Source organism: Mirounga angustirostris, unplaced genomic scaffold (genome assembly GCF_029215605.1).
Source record: "Mirounga angustirostris isolate CCGP_5_RB_7025 unplaced genomic scaffold, mMirAng1.0.hap1 SCAF_8, whole genome shotgun sequence".
Taxonomy (NCBI): domain Eukaryota; kingdom Metazoa; phylum Chordata; class Mammalia; order Carnivora; family Phocidae; genus Mirounga; species Mirounga angustirostris.
In genome coordinates, this window is record NW_026991716.1 from 119370411 (window position 1) to 119387323 (window position 16913).

Here is a 16913-nt window from a genome sequence, read left to right on the forward strand (position 1 = left end):
AGATTTGAATATTTGAGTTAGAAATCCTTTCTGTTTTGGTGGTTTATTGCTTTTTGCCTCTTCATGAGAGAGATTCTGGGCAGAGTCCTACCTCTTGATTGCCAGCTGGAACACTTCCATCGTAAAAAATCATTAAGTAACAAAATGCATGTGGTTCCATGTTATGGCACAGGGCAAAACCATTCCCATAGGCAGGTTTCATGCTATTGGTATATTTACATGCTAAGCCTGAAAGTTTAATTTTAAACTTTAAGTTTAACCTGCCCTAGAAAGAAGCAAAATGAAACTAAGCATACTTATTTTAGGTTACATGACTAAGGTAATTATATTTTAGGGTCATAAGCAAGCCTATTTTCAGTCAAAAAGACTTTAGGGCGAAGAAAGAATTCAGGAAGTGTTTGAAGGATAGTAAAGGAATGTCTTAGAGGAAAGAGAAGAGAAACTATTGCAGGAATATGGCCTAGTTTTTGATAAAGAGGGAAGGGTGGTGACTTGACAGAGTATGAGAAGTTGGCACAGCAGAAGCTCAGGAAGGATTAGATGAAAGCTGTTACGGGAAACATGGCCATTCAGGGTCCCGGGCCAAAAGCTTTGAAGGAAAATAAAAGGGTGTTTTTCCCTGGACTAGTTTCCCTTTTATTTCTAAAGGTAATATATTCTTGAAAATTTTTTAAATGTAGAAACATATAATAATAAAAACAAGATCATCTATATTCCCAAAAGGCAGTGAGAGATTCTGGATATGTTCTGAGGAATTTCTTACCAGCCTCTCTCTCTCCTCCACCCATTCTATAATTGTATGTAATGGTTTATTTAAGAGGGGGGCCATGACATGGTATATATATTCTCCATTGCATTTTCATTTTTAAATTTTTTGGCATAAGATTTCAAAGCACTTTCCTGTGTCAATGAAAACTTTCCAGAATACTTTTAATTATTGTCTATTATTCCCTTCTATAAATGTGCCATGATTTCTTTAACCTTATTTACATTATAAATAAATAAAATGACAGTAAAAAGTCTTTGCATCTAAATCTTTGCTACGTGTATAATGATTTCTTTAGAAAGGTTTCATGGAGTAGAAAATCCTCGGCGAAACATATTCACGTTTGTAAGCTCTTGATAGCTATTGACAAATTATTTTTTATGGAAGTCTTAAAGAATAAACCTTTACGTGGTGCCACAAGAAAGGTTATATGAGGAATTGCTAAGCGTGTTGATGGAGGTGAGAAAGAGTTTACAGTGTTTCACAGTGGAAAAATATACAAGTCAGTGAGTAAATGGTTGATGTGGGAGATAATGTGAGGAAATGTAAGGTTGGATTGACAATGGACAGGAAGAAAGGATGCTGGGCTGTTTGTTTGTTTGTTTGTTTTTCACAAAAGGTCCTTCACAGGCTTACTGGATGTAAAATGCTTAACCCAGTCTTGGAACAGGGTTTGAGAGCGACAAATGGTAGCGGTTAAGGTCATCTGCTGTGGAGGAGCTTGGGTTCATGGCTCCCATTGCTGTTCAACCTCTTTTCCAGGACTGAGTTTTCCTCACTTATCCTCTTGTCCCTCATCGATAAATGCCCATACTTTTTGTCCCTCTTAATTGGGCTGGCATGAAACTTAAAGTGTAGATCATGTGTCTAAGCTCTTAAAGTGATGCCTGGCACACTGAAGGCTTTAATAAATGGCGTTTCTATACTTGCGTGGCTCCTCTCCCATGTGTCAATTAGGGATCATCTGGTTGACAGTGACAGAACACTCAAGCCAAAGGAACAAGCCAGTATGTTGTGTCCAGTACAGCATTTGTGTCCGATGGAAGGAGAAGGCCACTTGCTTTGATCTTTTCATTGGACTCGCTCATCTTTATAGGCTCTGCTGACCTTAATAGCCCTGATGCTAACACTTCTCAGGTATTTTCCTTCTTTTTGATGATCAGAAGGTGAATTGACATTTGCCCCTATCTTGGACAGGAATGATGGCTGCTTTTCCCTCTGTAATGCCCTGAACATAATAAATGCTCAATAGTTATAAATTCCAGAGCAGCCTCCCTTATGATTAGTGTGGACTTCATGTCTCTTTTTCTCAGAAATTAAAAAAAAAAAAAACTTCAGTGTTTTTCTACTTAATTATACAGAATGTATATCTTATGGCAGAAGTATTAATATTGATAAACCCAGATTATAGGGAAAATATCAAGCCATGATGTGTCTTTAATTTTTTTCCAAGGATAAATAAGGTCTGAGATGTCATGTACAGCATGGTGACTACAGTTAACAACACTGTTGTATATTTGAAAGTTGCTAAGAGAGTCCTCTTCAAAGTTCTCATCACAAGACAAAAAATGTAACTATGTGAGGTGTTAGATGTTAACTAAACTTATTGTGGCAATCATTTTGCAGTATACACATATATCAAATCATTAGGTTGTACACCTAAAACTAATATATTATAGGTCATTAAGTCTCAGTAAAACTGGAAAAAGGTCTTTTCAGAATGAATAAAAATGCACTCACCTTTATGAACTGTTTTCTTGATATTTAATGTTCTGTATTTTTTAAAAACTGTAAGAATATTAGATGAAAACTTTGAAATGAAAAAGGTAAATGGGTTTACCATTGTCCCATCACAAGAATGTAACAAGATATTTTTTGTGTTTATGTTACTTTCTTCTTTTTTATTTTATTTTATTATGTTAATCACCATATAGTCCATCATTAGTTGTTTATGTAGTGTTCCATGATTCATTGTTTGCGTGTAACACCCAGTGCTCCATTCAATACATGACATCTTTAATACCCATCACCAGGCTAACCCATCCCCCCACCCCCCTCCCCTCTAGAACCCTCAGTTTGTTTCTCAGAGTCCATAGTCTCTCATTTTTCACCTCCCCCTCCGATTCCCCCCCCTTCATTTTTCCCTTCCTAGTATCTTCTTCTTTTTTTTTTTTTTTTTTTACATATAATGTATTATTTGTTTCAGAGGTACAGGTCTGTGATTCATCAGTCTTACACAATTCACAGCACTCACCACAGCACATGCCCTCCCCAGTGTCTATCACCCAGCCACCCATCCCTCTCACCCCTGCCACTCCAGCAACCTTCAATTTGTTTCCTGAGATTAAGAATTCCTCATATCTGTGAGATCATGTGATACATGTCGTCCTCTGACTTATTTCGCTTAGCATAATACCCTCTAGTTCCATCCACGTCGTTGCAAATGGCAAGATTCCGGGGGTTTTTTTGATGGCTGCATAATATTCCATGATATATATATATATATATACCACATCTTCTTTATCCATTCATCTGTTGATGAACATCTTGGCTCTTTCCATCGTTTGGCTATTGTGGACATTGCTGCTATAAACATTGGGGTACATGTACTCCTTCGGATCACTACATTTGTATCTTTGGGGTAAATACCCAGTAGTGCAATTGCTGGGTCATAGGGTAGCTCTATTTTCAACTTTTTGAGGAACCTCCATTGTGTTTTCCAGAGTTGAATTGCCTCCTTTTATTAAAAAAAAAAAAAAAAAGAAATGTGAAGAAAATAAACTTGTCTCTTATATGTTAGAAAAATATGATTTTCAAGGTAAATTCTAGTTTGAACAAATTTAACCTACCTCCATACATACACCCATCTACTATAGAGTAGGCGCCATTAGACCTATCAGATAGCAAAGGTAAAATCCAGATAGTAATATAGCTTGAAGTCAGGCATCATGATGTCCCCAGCTTTGGTTTTCTTTTTCAACATTCCCCTGGTGATTTGAGGTCTTTTCTGGTTCCATACAAATTTTAGGATTGTTTGTTCCAGCTCTGTGAAAGATGCCAATGGTATTTTGATAGGGAAGGCATTGAAAGTGTAGATTGCTCTGGGCAGCAAAGACATTTTAACAAAGTTTATTCTTCCGATCCATGAGCTTGGAAAGTTTTTCAATCTCTTTGTGTCTTCCTCAATTTCTTTCATAAGTGTTCTGTAGTTTGTAGAGTATAGATCCTTTACCTCTTTGGTTAGGTTCATTCCTAGGTATCTTACAGTTTTTGGTGCTATTGTAAATGGAATACGACCCAGCAATTGCCCTGCTAGGTATTTACCCCAGAGATACAGATGTAGTGAAAAGAAGGGGCACATGCACCCCAGTGTTCGTAGCAGGAATAGAATATTACTCAGCCATCAGAGAAGATGAATACCTAACCATTTGCATCAACATGGATGGAACTGGAGGGGATTATGCTAAGTGAAATAAGTCAAGCAGAGAAAGACAATTATCATATGATTTCACTCATATGTGGAACATAAGGAGTAGCACGGAGGACCAGAGGGGAAGGGAGGGAAAACTAAATGGGAAGAAATCAGAGAGGGAGATGAACCATGAGAAACTCTGGACTCCAAACTGAGGGTTACAGAAGGGAGAGCACGTGTTGTAATGAGCACTAGGTGTTATATGCAACTAATGGATCATTGAACACTACATCAAAAACTAATGATGTAGTCTATGTTGCCTAACTGAACATAATAAAAAAAATTTTTTAAATTAAATTTAAAAAAATCCAGATTGTATTTACAAGTTTTCAGATGATTGATAAGCCTACTTAATTGCCTGAGCTGTCCTTTCATTACAAAAACAAATCAATTAGCATAGTGTGGCCCATCATGTAAATGGAGGCTTTCTTTATGGACAAGAGGACAGCAGGTATAATTGCTATAAAGATAAAGAATACATGGACTATAATGGGGCACCTGGGTGGCTTAGTCAGTTAAACGTCCAACTCTTGAATTTGGTTCAGGTCATGATCTCAGGGTCATGAGATCAAGCCCTGCACTGGGCTCCATGCTGGGCATGGAGCCTGCTGAAGATTCTCTCTCTCCCTCTCCCTCTGCCAACCTCCCTCCTCTCCCCCACCCTGCCCACTGCCAGCCACCCCTGTGTGTGTGTGTGTGTGTGTGTGTGCTCTCTCTCAAAAAAATAAAATAAAATAAGAATACATGGACTGTCAATGTGAGTACCAGTAAGAAATGGGAGGAAATTCCATATTTAATATTTTGTCTGTATATAAGCAAAGGCACTCACCTTTTTGGGCTGAACAGAAGGAAACAAAATGATGGTTATTTTGATAAGGAGCCAGTGGCTTTATGGCTTTAAAAAATATTTTGTTCAGACTATGCAAGTATATTCTGGAGTTATTATATAAAAATTGATACAAATAGAAAGTATAAAAAACAAAAGATTCCCCCATGCCACTGTCTGAAAACACCCATTGTCAATATTCAGCTCACTCTCTCGGAGAGTACCCTACTTGACTTTCATTGCTATCTATCCCTCTGTACTATTTGAATGTTTTTAGGTACATGTAAATCTTTTATAATAAAATGATAGTGAAAATATATATTTTGAGAGAAAATATGAACATAACCATATTATTTGGGATTTTAAAAATAGATTAAATCATATAAAATTGCTGATATTCAACCCTTTCCAACCTGCAAAAATGGCAATTTCATGTGCTCAACTTAACAGTTGCAGTAGGCTTGCTAGGAAATCTTGAAAGCCTGCAGGAGAGAAGGAATTTTATGTTGTTCATAGTTGCATTCGTAGAGCCTAAAAAAGTTCCTGGAAGGTGAATCTTATCTTTGTTATGAAATATAAAAGGATTGGTACTGATAAAAATAATTTTGTGAAAGTAGAAATAAAAATCATAATACAGTGGAAACCTTTTTAACACCACAGAGAAGGTCAATTAAGGGACCATTTCAATTCCAGTTGGTTCAGTAGAATTGGCTCTGGCGAAGCTTAGTCAATGAAAATTCATCAGGGTTGATACAAACTGTTTACAGCCTGTCTTCATAAACACAAATAATAAAGTCCCAAGTGTCACACAAGGGGGGAGGGGAAGCGGTGAAAAACCTCCTGAACTCAAATTAGGAAGGTCTGTGGCTACTAGGAAAAGTAGATGGCTGTAACCTAAACTCAGCAACTGGTTTTTAAAGCCACATTTTCCCATTCATCCAAACTGTCTATACCTTTTCATAACTACATACCCACTGTCAGTATAATGCATTGCTTCATCAGTGGTCACTCAAAATAAGATGATTTACATGACTTGTTTGATGCCTGTCCCTAGTCTTTTAACCTGGGAGACATTTGAACTGCTGTTTTTTAAAGCCATGTGTCTGCCACAGTTGGTGGGGAGCTGTCTGTTGGTGAAGGCATTGTGGAGGCCTAGGCTATGGGTTTTGAAGATGGTCCAAGTTTAAATCACAGCTGTTTCATTTACAAACATGGGACTTTGGACAAGTAATCTAATATTTCTTTGTCCTGTCGACAATTCAATCTCTACTTTCAAAAGTTGTAATTAAATAAAATAGGAGAGCTGAACATGTGATCATGGACGTTTGCACATAGATGCCTCTGATTTTCAGCCAGAGCCATGGTTATTATATGAAGCATTTCAGACCGTTATTGAATAAATGGCTCAGATCCGAGAATCCTAGAATTGGAGAGTGTCGGCAGACCTTACAGATCTAGAGTCTCTGTGTGCTTTCCCGTGTGGTTCATCAAAGAGTAATCAGCCCAACATTCAGGAATTGATTTGGTTTTACTTGAAGTTCATATTGAAGTTGGTATTGAAAGCTAGTTTTTGGTAAATCCTGACTTTTCCCCATTCACCGATTTTCATTTCCCTGTGTTCATTGCTATCTTCCAGCCCGGTAAAGTTGGTCTTGCAACCCAGTAAAGGAAACAGATTTAGTCTCCTTGACACAACCAGACACAGTGTCACGGGATGATGTCCTCCTCATGCATATTCAATACTGCCGATTCTTCTTCTTTAAGAAATAATCGCATGTCAGGACATGAAACCTGAGGCCACTGCCCTTATTTAATTAAGCAAGAGGGAACTTGCACATGCCTGTGCATAAAAAACAATCACTTAATGTAACTGAAAATTGTTATCTGGTATGCCCTTTTCCCAATGAGGCAGCATCTAGAGAGATCAAAAGATGATTTATTCTAATATGTTATGTGCAAAGGGGACTGGTGTGTGCCACCTTGCAACTTCATTATAAATGTCATCCTGAGACCCAATTAGCAGGCCTGTTATTCTCTTTCATTAAAATCTCTTAAAAAGAAAAAAAAAGTAAGGCAGCAGAGTTTTTATGATACCACAGAGCAAGCGATGAAATCAGTTGTGCCTATGAGCTTCTTTCATTTCCCATGTGTTCATTTCCTGTTGAAGTCAGGAGCTGGGGCTTGTGATGCTAATCTAGGGCACCGCTGGGTCTGAGGGGAGAAGAGACCTTGGATCCTGAAGAGTCATCACACACACACACACACACACACACACACACAGAGCTCCCTCTCTGCCCCAGGGCTCAGCGTAACATCACTTCAAAGTCTATCCTTCTGGAACTTAAGCCCAGTCAGGGAACATGTACCTCTTCTCTGACCCATCAAAATTTCCACCATGTTGGACAAGGTCCTTTCCCTTGAGGTCAGGGGCTTTTAACTTGGGATCCATATGAAGTTGGCATTTGGGGGGTCATGAGTCCCCTGAAATGATTTCTGCACTTCCCTAGGAAGAGGGTCGTGTGCCAGATATTTTATGTTCATGATCCAGAAAAGGTTAAGAAACAGATCTATCCTAATTTTGCTTTGATATTTTGAGACCAAAGGGTGTTGGAAGGAACTTGGTCTTGGGGTCAGATGGATTTCCATTTGGATTGTCTTCAGTAGATTTTAGCTGTGTGGCCTTGGGCGGGCTACAGAACCTCTCTGAACCTACAGTTTCTCAAATGTGAAACAGGGTAAAAATGCCTATTTTAAGGTTGAAGTGACAGGTACACTAAACAGAGAAATAAGTGCTAATTGTATTTTTTTCTTTCTTTCCTTGAATGAAATGAAAGCAAGTATCTGTTCAGTTGCGTTTGGGGCCAGATTTTTCTGAGCATCCGTGATGGTGTCTTACTGGTGCTCAAATGTTGGTTGAATAGATGGTTGGAATGATGGAGTGCCTTGGCTTAGATGAAATTTCTGTCAGCTTCCTCAAAACACTTATTTTTCTAAGACAGATCTTGGTTCTGTAAGACCGCCCTCTAGGAGAGAGCCTGGTTTTGTCAAAACCCTCCCAGGACAATTAGCTCCATGTCCCGTACAAAATCTTTCTACATACTATGTGACAAGGTTAGATCTTATTATCCTGTGCAGGAAATCATGATCTGTGCTGCCCTTGTCTATATCAGGACTGGGCACACTATAGCCTGTAGGCCAAATCTGGCTTATTGCCTGTTGTTGTAAATAAAGTTCTATTGGGACATAGCCATGCTTATTGATTTATGTATTGTCTATAACTGCTCTTGAGCTATGGCAGAGTTGAGTACTTAGGACAGAGACTACATGGACAGAAAACCTAAAATATTTATTACCTGCCTCTCTATGGAAAAAGTTTGCCAACCCCTGATATATTATTTGTACTCCTTCCTGCAACCCTGCCGGTTTGGTCATCAGATGCCCTTTTTATGGATTGGGAAGTAAGACCCAACAAAGTTAAGTATCTTGACTGAGATCATACAATTTATAGTAAGGGTTTGAATCCGGGTCTATGTGGTTCCATAGCCCATGTTCTTTCCACTAATCACTGATACCTTTCAATTCAGCCCACATTTAGCTGAACCACTTACATGTTTCAGTCCTGTCCGGTGACCATGACTAGCACAGGGAGCAGGCTGTTCAGTGATGTCCCCTAGAATCCTGGTGCAACCTGGTGGCCCTGGCATTTGTCCACAACTTGGCTGAGGTCTGCAGTACAAATTGTGCGAATGTGGAAGTAGATGAGAAAATGGAATGAGGATTTCAAGGACTGTTTCTGAAGACAGCAGGGCGATATGAGTCTGCAGTTGTTTATATGCAAACATAATACTGCTTCCCAAGGGTCGGGAGGTTCAGCATTTCCAGAGTATCCTTGTGGCTGCTGAATGTGGCCTCCGCTCTTGTTTGGTGCCCTTGGTGGGTAATGTGTGCTATCTGTGCATTTTCAGCCCAGGGCCATTTAGCAGAGACTTTCCTTCTTCAGGCTGTAAGACCGCGAGGGTTTGGGGCCTCCATACTTGCTCATTGGTATTGCGCCTTCACTGGCCCATCTGACTCCAAATGTGAGCTGAAAGTTCTTTCCCAATGAATGAATCCTGATGGAAATTTGATAGCTTCAAGCGTTTACAGATGAGCTTCTATGGTTCTTCTGTTAATACTCCATCTGCCTGTTATTTCTACTGCTCAACATTCACCCTTCCAGTTAATTTTTCCGGCTTAGAAACTGGTTCTGATTAAAACAAAAGAAAAAAAAAAAACAACTTGGCAACAATCAGCTACTCCTGCTTTAATTGACTGCATAGCCGTGTTTGCCTTGTAATGGTAGTTAAGCTGCCAATAAGGATATGGTGACAAAATTTCAGCCCCCCAGCTGGAAGGAGCACAGTTGCATGATTTATCCATCTGTCGCAGGATGTGTCTAATGAAAAATGGCTGCAGTGTTCATCGATTGTCACGTAAAAATGGCCACTGTGGCATTGGGTTGGTGAGGGGAGGGGTGAGAAGGCCTGGGAAGGCTAATGTTCTCTCTGATGGAGTCTGTCTTTGTTCTGTCTTTGTGGCCAGCATGAGGGAGGGTCTGTGACTCTTGCTTCATCTGTCATGGAGCTGCTATGGGGGATCCAAAGAAAAGCAGCAGAGCTGCAGGGTGGATAGGAAGGAATGAGAGCTATAATTAACTTTCTGTTTCATTGTGTTCTACAACAGTGACCCTTATTTCTCCAAAGACGAAGTCCTGTAGTCTCACCCTGTAGCTTTCATACTCCATGAATCTTTCAGTTTATGCTGAAAATATAAAACAGATAAAAATGAGGTTGCTGTGGTTTAAGGGGGGGGGGGGGCGGCGGGCGGCGGGAACCTGGTAAAATTAAGTAACATTCCATTTGTTGTGCCAGTGTAGCTCCGTGGGGAAATAATAGGTTGATTAAAATTCTTGGGTATTGTTTAATTATTTAGAGTGAATGTTCTAACAGAAAGATGATTTTTTTTATAGCTCTTTTGGTTTATTCCTAACATATTTTAGTGCCCAGTTATTTTTTTAAGCTTTACAATATCCAGGTACCTCCCCACATATTTCTTTTTCACCTCTCCCATGGTACCACGTACTTCTCATTCGTCAAAGCTGCTGATATTTATATTTCTGTCTTGGAAACATGTTTATTAGGAACCCATCACAAAACTCAGCTCTACCTGATGGAGACTAAAAAACAAATTTAAAAATTATAAATGATTGTTGAACATTTTGAATTGGAGAGAAACTGACAAGTTAATACAATTTCGATTTCTATTGATGAGGCAGAGTAGTGGTGGTGATGCATTCCCTTTGTAGGTGAGAGAGGGGTATGAACAAGGCATTGAAATCTATATAAATGGTGCTTTCTAGAGTAGCTCACCCCAGATGTACTGGGTACAGCAATTATATTTAGGAAAGAGCAAGGCACGTGCGTGCATGGACTGGTGAGAGCCCCGCCACATGTAATAATTTGTGCATCAAAACAATTGGTTGAGGGTCCTTATGTTGGCTCTTCCTGGGGCCAAGGCAAGTGCTGATACACTATCATTTCAGCACAGATTTTTTTTGCTGTGTTTTTTTTAAGTCCATGTGCAGTTTTATTACCGGTTATAGTTTTTATGTATGTGTGTCATAGCATTTGGGAGTGGGTGTGCATAAGGCTTGTATCACTTGACTGTCAGCTTTGCTGAGCTCATATGTTGTCCTTATTTATGTGTTTGCCAGGGAGAAATGCTTGCTTCCTCTCCAGTTGGCTCTGGAATCCAAGAATGTGAAACTGGCCCAACATGCCTTGGCAGGAATACAGGTATGGCTCTCACTGGGCGCAACCAGGTGACAGAAATTGACGGGCTACTTTGGCATTGAAAGAGCAAATACTTAACATTTTTAAATACTAGCTGTTTAAAGACCTGGACCACAATTTGATTGAACTAGGTGATAACCATAGAGGACAACAGAATTTTCTTATATTTACCAGCATTTCTCTGGGCATAGCATTAGCTTGTTGACCGTTTGTCATCTGACACTGATTCCCAGCTAAGCTCACACAGAAATTAAGTATTTGGAGGAATGTCCAAGTTTAGGAGGGCAAAAGATCCCTAGAGAGACACCTCAAGTTCTGTACCAATCAAAATCTTGTATACATCCAACATCTTTGGTTCTGTGTAGGAGAATTAATAGTAAACTGGAAGGATTTTGTCTTGTTTTCTATTTTACAGCTAGGCGGGTGAATGAATTCATGTGTTTTGTTTCCAGAGCAGGAATGGGAGGAAAAAAAAATTGGCCCAATCAGAAAAGTGAGATTGCTTGAACACTTTCTTCTCTGAGCATTTGTTCATTTGTATTTTACACCATATAGAATAGGTCTAATTCCAACAGTGCAAAGGTGATGACTATATAATATATTGACTTTTAAGTGGCTTAGTTTCTAAGTGACAAGCCTGTGGGGTTTATTCAGGATGGCCATGGATTGGTGGCATTTGTCAGATGTCTTTTCACATTAGCGTGTACTACTTCATCCTTTAAGTGGCTTTCTCATACATATGAAAGAGTGAGAAGACTATGGCTCTTCTTTCTCCAGTGGATCTAAATTAGATGATGTATGTTTTAATATGCATTAGCATTAGACCATTTTAAACATTGTCAGTGTTATTAAAAACTCTTTGCTTTCTCCAAGGTGATTGGGCTAACCATGACTGTGAATGGGAGTTTTTTTGACCTGCTATGTATGTTCCCTTTTCTCTAGTATTGTACAGATTTCCATTTATTTTTTTTAAGATTTATTTATTTATTTTAGGGAGAGAGAGTGCACAAGAGTGGGGGGAGAGGGAGGAGAGAGGGAGAAAGAGAATCTTGAGCAGACTCCCCGCTGAGCATGGAGCCCAATGCAGGACTTAATCCCAGGGCCCTGAGATCATGACCTGAGCCGAAATCAAGAGTCAGCCGTTTTAACTGACTGAGCCACCCAGGCGCCCCCCATTTACATTTTTAACTCCCAAATGCTCTAAGCTTACAGAACCATGCTTTCAGTGGCTTGCTTTATCGTGTTAACTCCAGTGACTTGGTGGACCGTGAGTCTTCCTCTGACCACCCTGTTACTTCCTCTGAACTTTCACATTATTGTAGGGCTTTCCGGTCCTAACCACTTCAAGTCAAAACAAGTTTGTATATAAACTTAACTCTAGGGTGCCCAGCATGCACTGCGTGATTGTGAAAAAAAAAATCTCTTTTGAGAGGATGTGGACAAAATGTCAGGGAGTCCTAAGAAGGTTTGAAATACTTCTTTTCTGGATCTGCAGTGACATTCCACTAAGAGAGGGAGTCCTTACACTCTCTTTGTAGAGAGTTCAGAATTCCAAAATTTCTTCACAACTGCAACTCTATGCTGAAGGGGACGAGGACAGATTTAACAGGGATAAATATAAAATCTTACACGAAGGTCTCAAAAATGGACAGGATGGGAAGAATAGCTTAATTGCAGCCCTTGTGAATGAGAATTAGTGATTTCAGGGTGAGTCAGCATAGAATGTACTGTGACTTACAACTAAGCTCATTTGATCTGAGAATATAATTGAAGTTATGCATTGCTGTTTTTTAGCTTTTGGTTTTAGGCAATAAACACATTTAATTATCTCACATGACTAGAGTTCTAGAGGCAGGCAGTTCTAGGTTTGGTGTGCCAGCTCAGTGGTGCCACCAAAGACCCCATTTCTTTTTGTCTTTCCCTTCTGCCATCTTAAACATTGTTAAGACTTTTCTTTTTTCTTTTTTCTTTTTTCTTTTTTTTTATTTATTTTTTATTTTTAAAGATTTTATTTATTTATTTGACAGAGAGAGACACAGCGAGAGAGGGAACACAAGCAAGGGGAGTGGGAGAGGGAGAAGCAGGCCTCCCGCGGAGCAGGGAGCCCGACGCGGGGCTCGATCCCAGGACTCTGGGACCATGACCTGAGCCGAAAGCAGTTGCTCAACAACTGAGCCACCCAGGCGCCCCAAGACTTTTCTTTTTTAAGAGCGGTTTTAGATTTACAATAAAATTGAGAAGAAGGTATGGAAATTTCCCGTTATGTCCCCTACGCCCACCCATGGCTAGCCTCCCCATTAGCACTCACCAGAATGGTACATTTTTTACCAAGGATCAACCTATAATGACCTATCTTTTTTTTTATACATATATGACAGAGAGAGACACAGCGAGAGAGGGAACACAAGCAGGGGGAGTGGGAGAGGGAGAAGCAGACCCCCCCCTGCCGAGCAGGGAGCCTGATGCGGGGCTCGATCCCAGGACCCTGGGATCATGACCTAAGCCGAAGGCAGACGCTTAACGACTGAGCCACCCAGGCGCCCCTATAATGACCTGTCTTAATCACCCAAAGTTCAGAGTGTACCTTAGGGAGCGCTCTTGGTTGCATTATTCTTTAATGTCAGACCACCCCTTAAAGTGTGACATTCACTCTGGAGGCCACATTTTAAGCAGGAGAGGATCTGTGAAGCCATCTCACACCAGGAACATTTGAAGATGCCCAAGGAGAAGAAAAGACTTAGGTGGACTTCACAGCTGACTTCTGATATTTTAGCTTAGTCCTTGTGGCTCCAGGAAAAGATGAAGGAGGAGGAGTTCTAGGGAGGGTTTTGGTCTAATCTAAGACAGAATTTTATGAAAAATGAGAGTTGTCCCCTCACAGAAAAGAACTGTGAGGTGTAATATCTCCTGAGAGACCTCATGAAAGTGAACATCTTCTCATTCTGGTTTTTGTGGGGTTCATTTTCTAATGAAAAGTGCATTAAGACTTGTGAGTTCATGAATACTTCTTGGGTAAATGACAGTTCATGTTAGGAAGTAAAAAGGTAAATATCTGAAAAACGAACTTGTTGTCTACAAGACCTTCTCCTTTCCTGTGACAAAGCTACGTTCGGAGAGGGTATGTGTGAATGTGGCTTTGGTAATGTGCTAGATTCCCCTGAGCACAGTCATCCTCCATCCCCTCCCACCACACAACCTGTATGGTCGCCATGTTATTTAGAATGAATTATCTAATAGCAGCAAAAAGCCTTTGCCCACACTGTTTGCGAAAGGTTTGATGCGTTTTTCCTTGTTTGTTGCCACATAACATGAGTTCTTTCCGAATGGCCTCCACCTCCATGGCTCCTGAGTATGAAAAATTATCATCAGTACGTACTAAAGGTACAACAGACTAAGGCAGCAGGGGAAAGCCTATCTGTGATCATTGCCTTGTGCCTTTTTACAGAAGCTTCTGTCAGAAGAGAGGTTTGTATCCATGGAAACAGACTCTGATGAGAAGCAGCTGCTCAATCAGATCCTGAACGCTGTGAAAGTGACGCCTTCCCTCAATGAAGACCTGCAGGTGGAAGTGATGAAGGTTGGTTTGACGTGGCTGCCAGTTTGCGTCACTGGGATAGGAGCAGACTGACCCCCACCCCCACCCCCACCCCCAGCCCCTCCTTGTTATCTTGGAAGTGCCTCTGCATCGTGGTCCTGCTAGCTCCCCCTTCATTTGGAATGCATGGTTATTCTTGCGTATGGTCCCCCAGGATTACCTGGATTGTTGAATAGAAATGACAACTAAGTAAAAAGATAGAATTTCAGTAAATCTGTATGATTTTTGGCCTGATCCTGCATATCCAATGTTGTTAGGTAATGTATTTATCACACTTTGAGAGAATGCACGTGAGTAGGTCCAGCTTAGGGTAGATATGGTCATTCTGCTGCCTGTTTATGTTAAAACAAAGCAATGACCTAATGTTTTCACATGTACTAAGGCTTTAGAAATAGTCAGTTTAGGGTCAGGAAGACCATCCTTGGGAACCACATCAGAATCACATCTTTCTTGTCTATCCTCAAATTATGGGAACCTTATCTCCCACATTTCAGTTACCACTTTGGGGGATGGCATCTCTCCCTCCCCTTTCCCTTTGCTCTCCCTTTGAGGATCACCATGATTGGGAGCCCTTTATGCTGACTCTGGAATGTGTCCTATCCTGTGAATGAACAGTGAATTGAGCCAAGAGGATGGAAATCTCTGCCCCAGAACAGCAGAGCAGCCCAGCTGGAACCATTGGGCTGGCTTTTAATAATGCCATCTAGTCATTTTCTCCCTGGAGGAATAAGTATAGAGAACTATTTAAGAACAGTTGGTGTCCTATAATGGTTGATTTCTTCCTGGAAATGCACCGAAGGATTTTTGTCTTGGATAAGGGACTTCATTCCTCTGGTTTTCGGTTTCTCCATTCAGAAAAGCTGATTTCAGTCATGATGTTTTCTTAATGCCCTGGGCCTCACCATAGCCCATAGTTGGTAGGTAATTTCAGTGCAGTGACGACGACAAGCTGAGACTCTAAAGCCAGCTGATTCACTTTCTAGTTGGATGGCCTCAGGCAGATTCCTTAACCACTCTGTGCCTTGGTCTCCTCATCTGTAAAATGGGGAAATAGCACCTACCCAACAGGATTGTTGCAAGGATTAAATAAGTGGTATTTGTAAAGAACTTAGCACGATATCTGGCATAAGGCAAGTGCTTTGGAAGTGTTAACATATGCCTACTACTTCTTACCTGCTGCTGCTGAGTCATACTCTCAGTGGGTGCGTCTAGGAATATTCTGTATTTTTTTGAAAGATTCTTTATTTGAGAAAGTGAGAAAGAGCATGAGTGGGGGGAAGGGCAGAGGCAGAGGGAGAAGCAGACTCCCTGCTGAGGAGGGAGCCCAACTCGGGGCTCGATCCCAGAACCCCAGGATCATGACCTGAGCCGAAAGCACATGCTTAACCGTCTGAGCCACCCAGGCGCCCCTAGCAATATTCTTAAAGTAAACATTGAGAGTCCCCGAGCCAGCTGATCTTGAAGATCTCATTCATCTTTAACTCTCTTCGATTCTGTAATGCACAGTTTTGCCTTGTCCTCTGACATACGTTTGGCAACTGTGCATTCAGAGGAACCTAAGAGTAATCCCTTTTAGAGCTTATTTTACTTCTCCACTTCCTCAGTGCCACCGTTGAGAGAGAGACAAGGCCAGCTGCCACGTAACCACTTCTGTGGCTTCCAAAACCAGTTTGTTGAGTCGTTCTGGTATTACTACGTCTCCATATCCTGGAGGGTGAGCTGTGGTGTCACACGGAGACTCACACCTCACAGACTCACATTATTCGGAAATTCTCCCAGGAATATACCTTTTTGTGGAATACAGGAATTTGTATTAAAAATTAAAAGGGGATGACAGCTTTGTAATAGAGCTTGAAGTCCAGAATTGTGATGCTGCCAGCTTTGCTTTTCTTTTTCAACATTCCTCTGGCTATTTGGGGTCTTTTCTGGTTCCATACAAATTTTAGGATTATTTGTTACATTTCTTTGAAAAAAGTTGATGGTATTTTGATGGGGATTGAAAAAAAAATAATTTGTTGAGTGAATTGCTACTTAACAGTAAAAAAAAAAAAGCAAATTACAACAGTAAAGCCTATATAGTTGAACTTTCAAAAAAAAAAAAAAATTAAAAGGAGAAAGTACCTATTCTTCTAAAAGTCCCGGAGAAGCAGGATGTTTAACAGTTAACACCTGTTTTGAAGACTTAAGCGGGCTTCCTAGTTCGAGCCCAGCAGTGCCTTCTGCTAGCCTTGCGGAGGACAGGAGTCAACACATGTTAACTCTACTGGAAATCCTGGAAAGCCTATCTTAATGGACTTTCTAATGACCCTGTGATAGGCCATTGGTATTCGTCATTAATGTCCTGGAAGAAATCAGGCATTGTCAGAAAAAAAGAAAACAGTAATTTGGCCTGCCATTCTTTAAAATTAGATTTCCAAAATGCT

General features: G+C 40.5%; 1 protein-coding gene across 4 annotated transcripts in view; it reads left to right on the forward strand.

The window, feature by feature from the left end:
- Positions 1-16913, forward strand: part of ARFGEF3 (ARFGEF family member 3) — a 174088-nt gene that overhangs the window by 34094 nt on the left and 123081 nt on the right. For all 4 annotated transcript variants that reach the window (XM_045865618.3, XM_045865620.3, XM_045865619.3 and 1 more), the window contains exons 3-4: positions 10817-10898; positions 14341-14472. In XM_045865618.3, coding sequence (XP_045721574.1) covers positions 10817-10898; positions 14341-14472 — 214 coding nt within the window. The remainder of the gene's footprint in view (positions 1-10816; positions 10899-14340; positions 14473-16913) is intronic.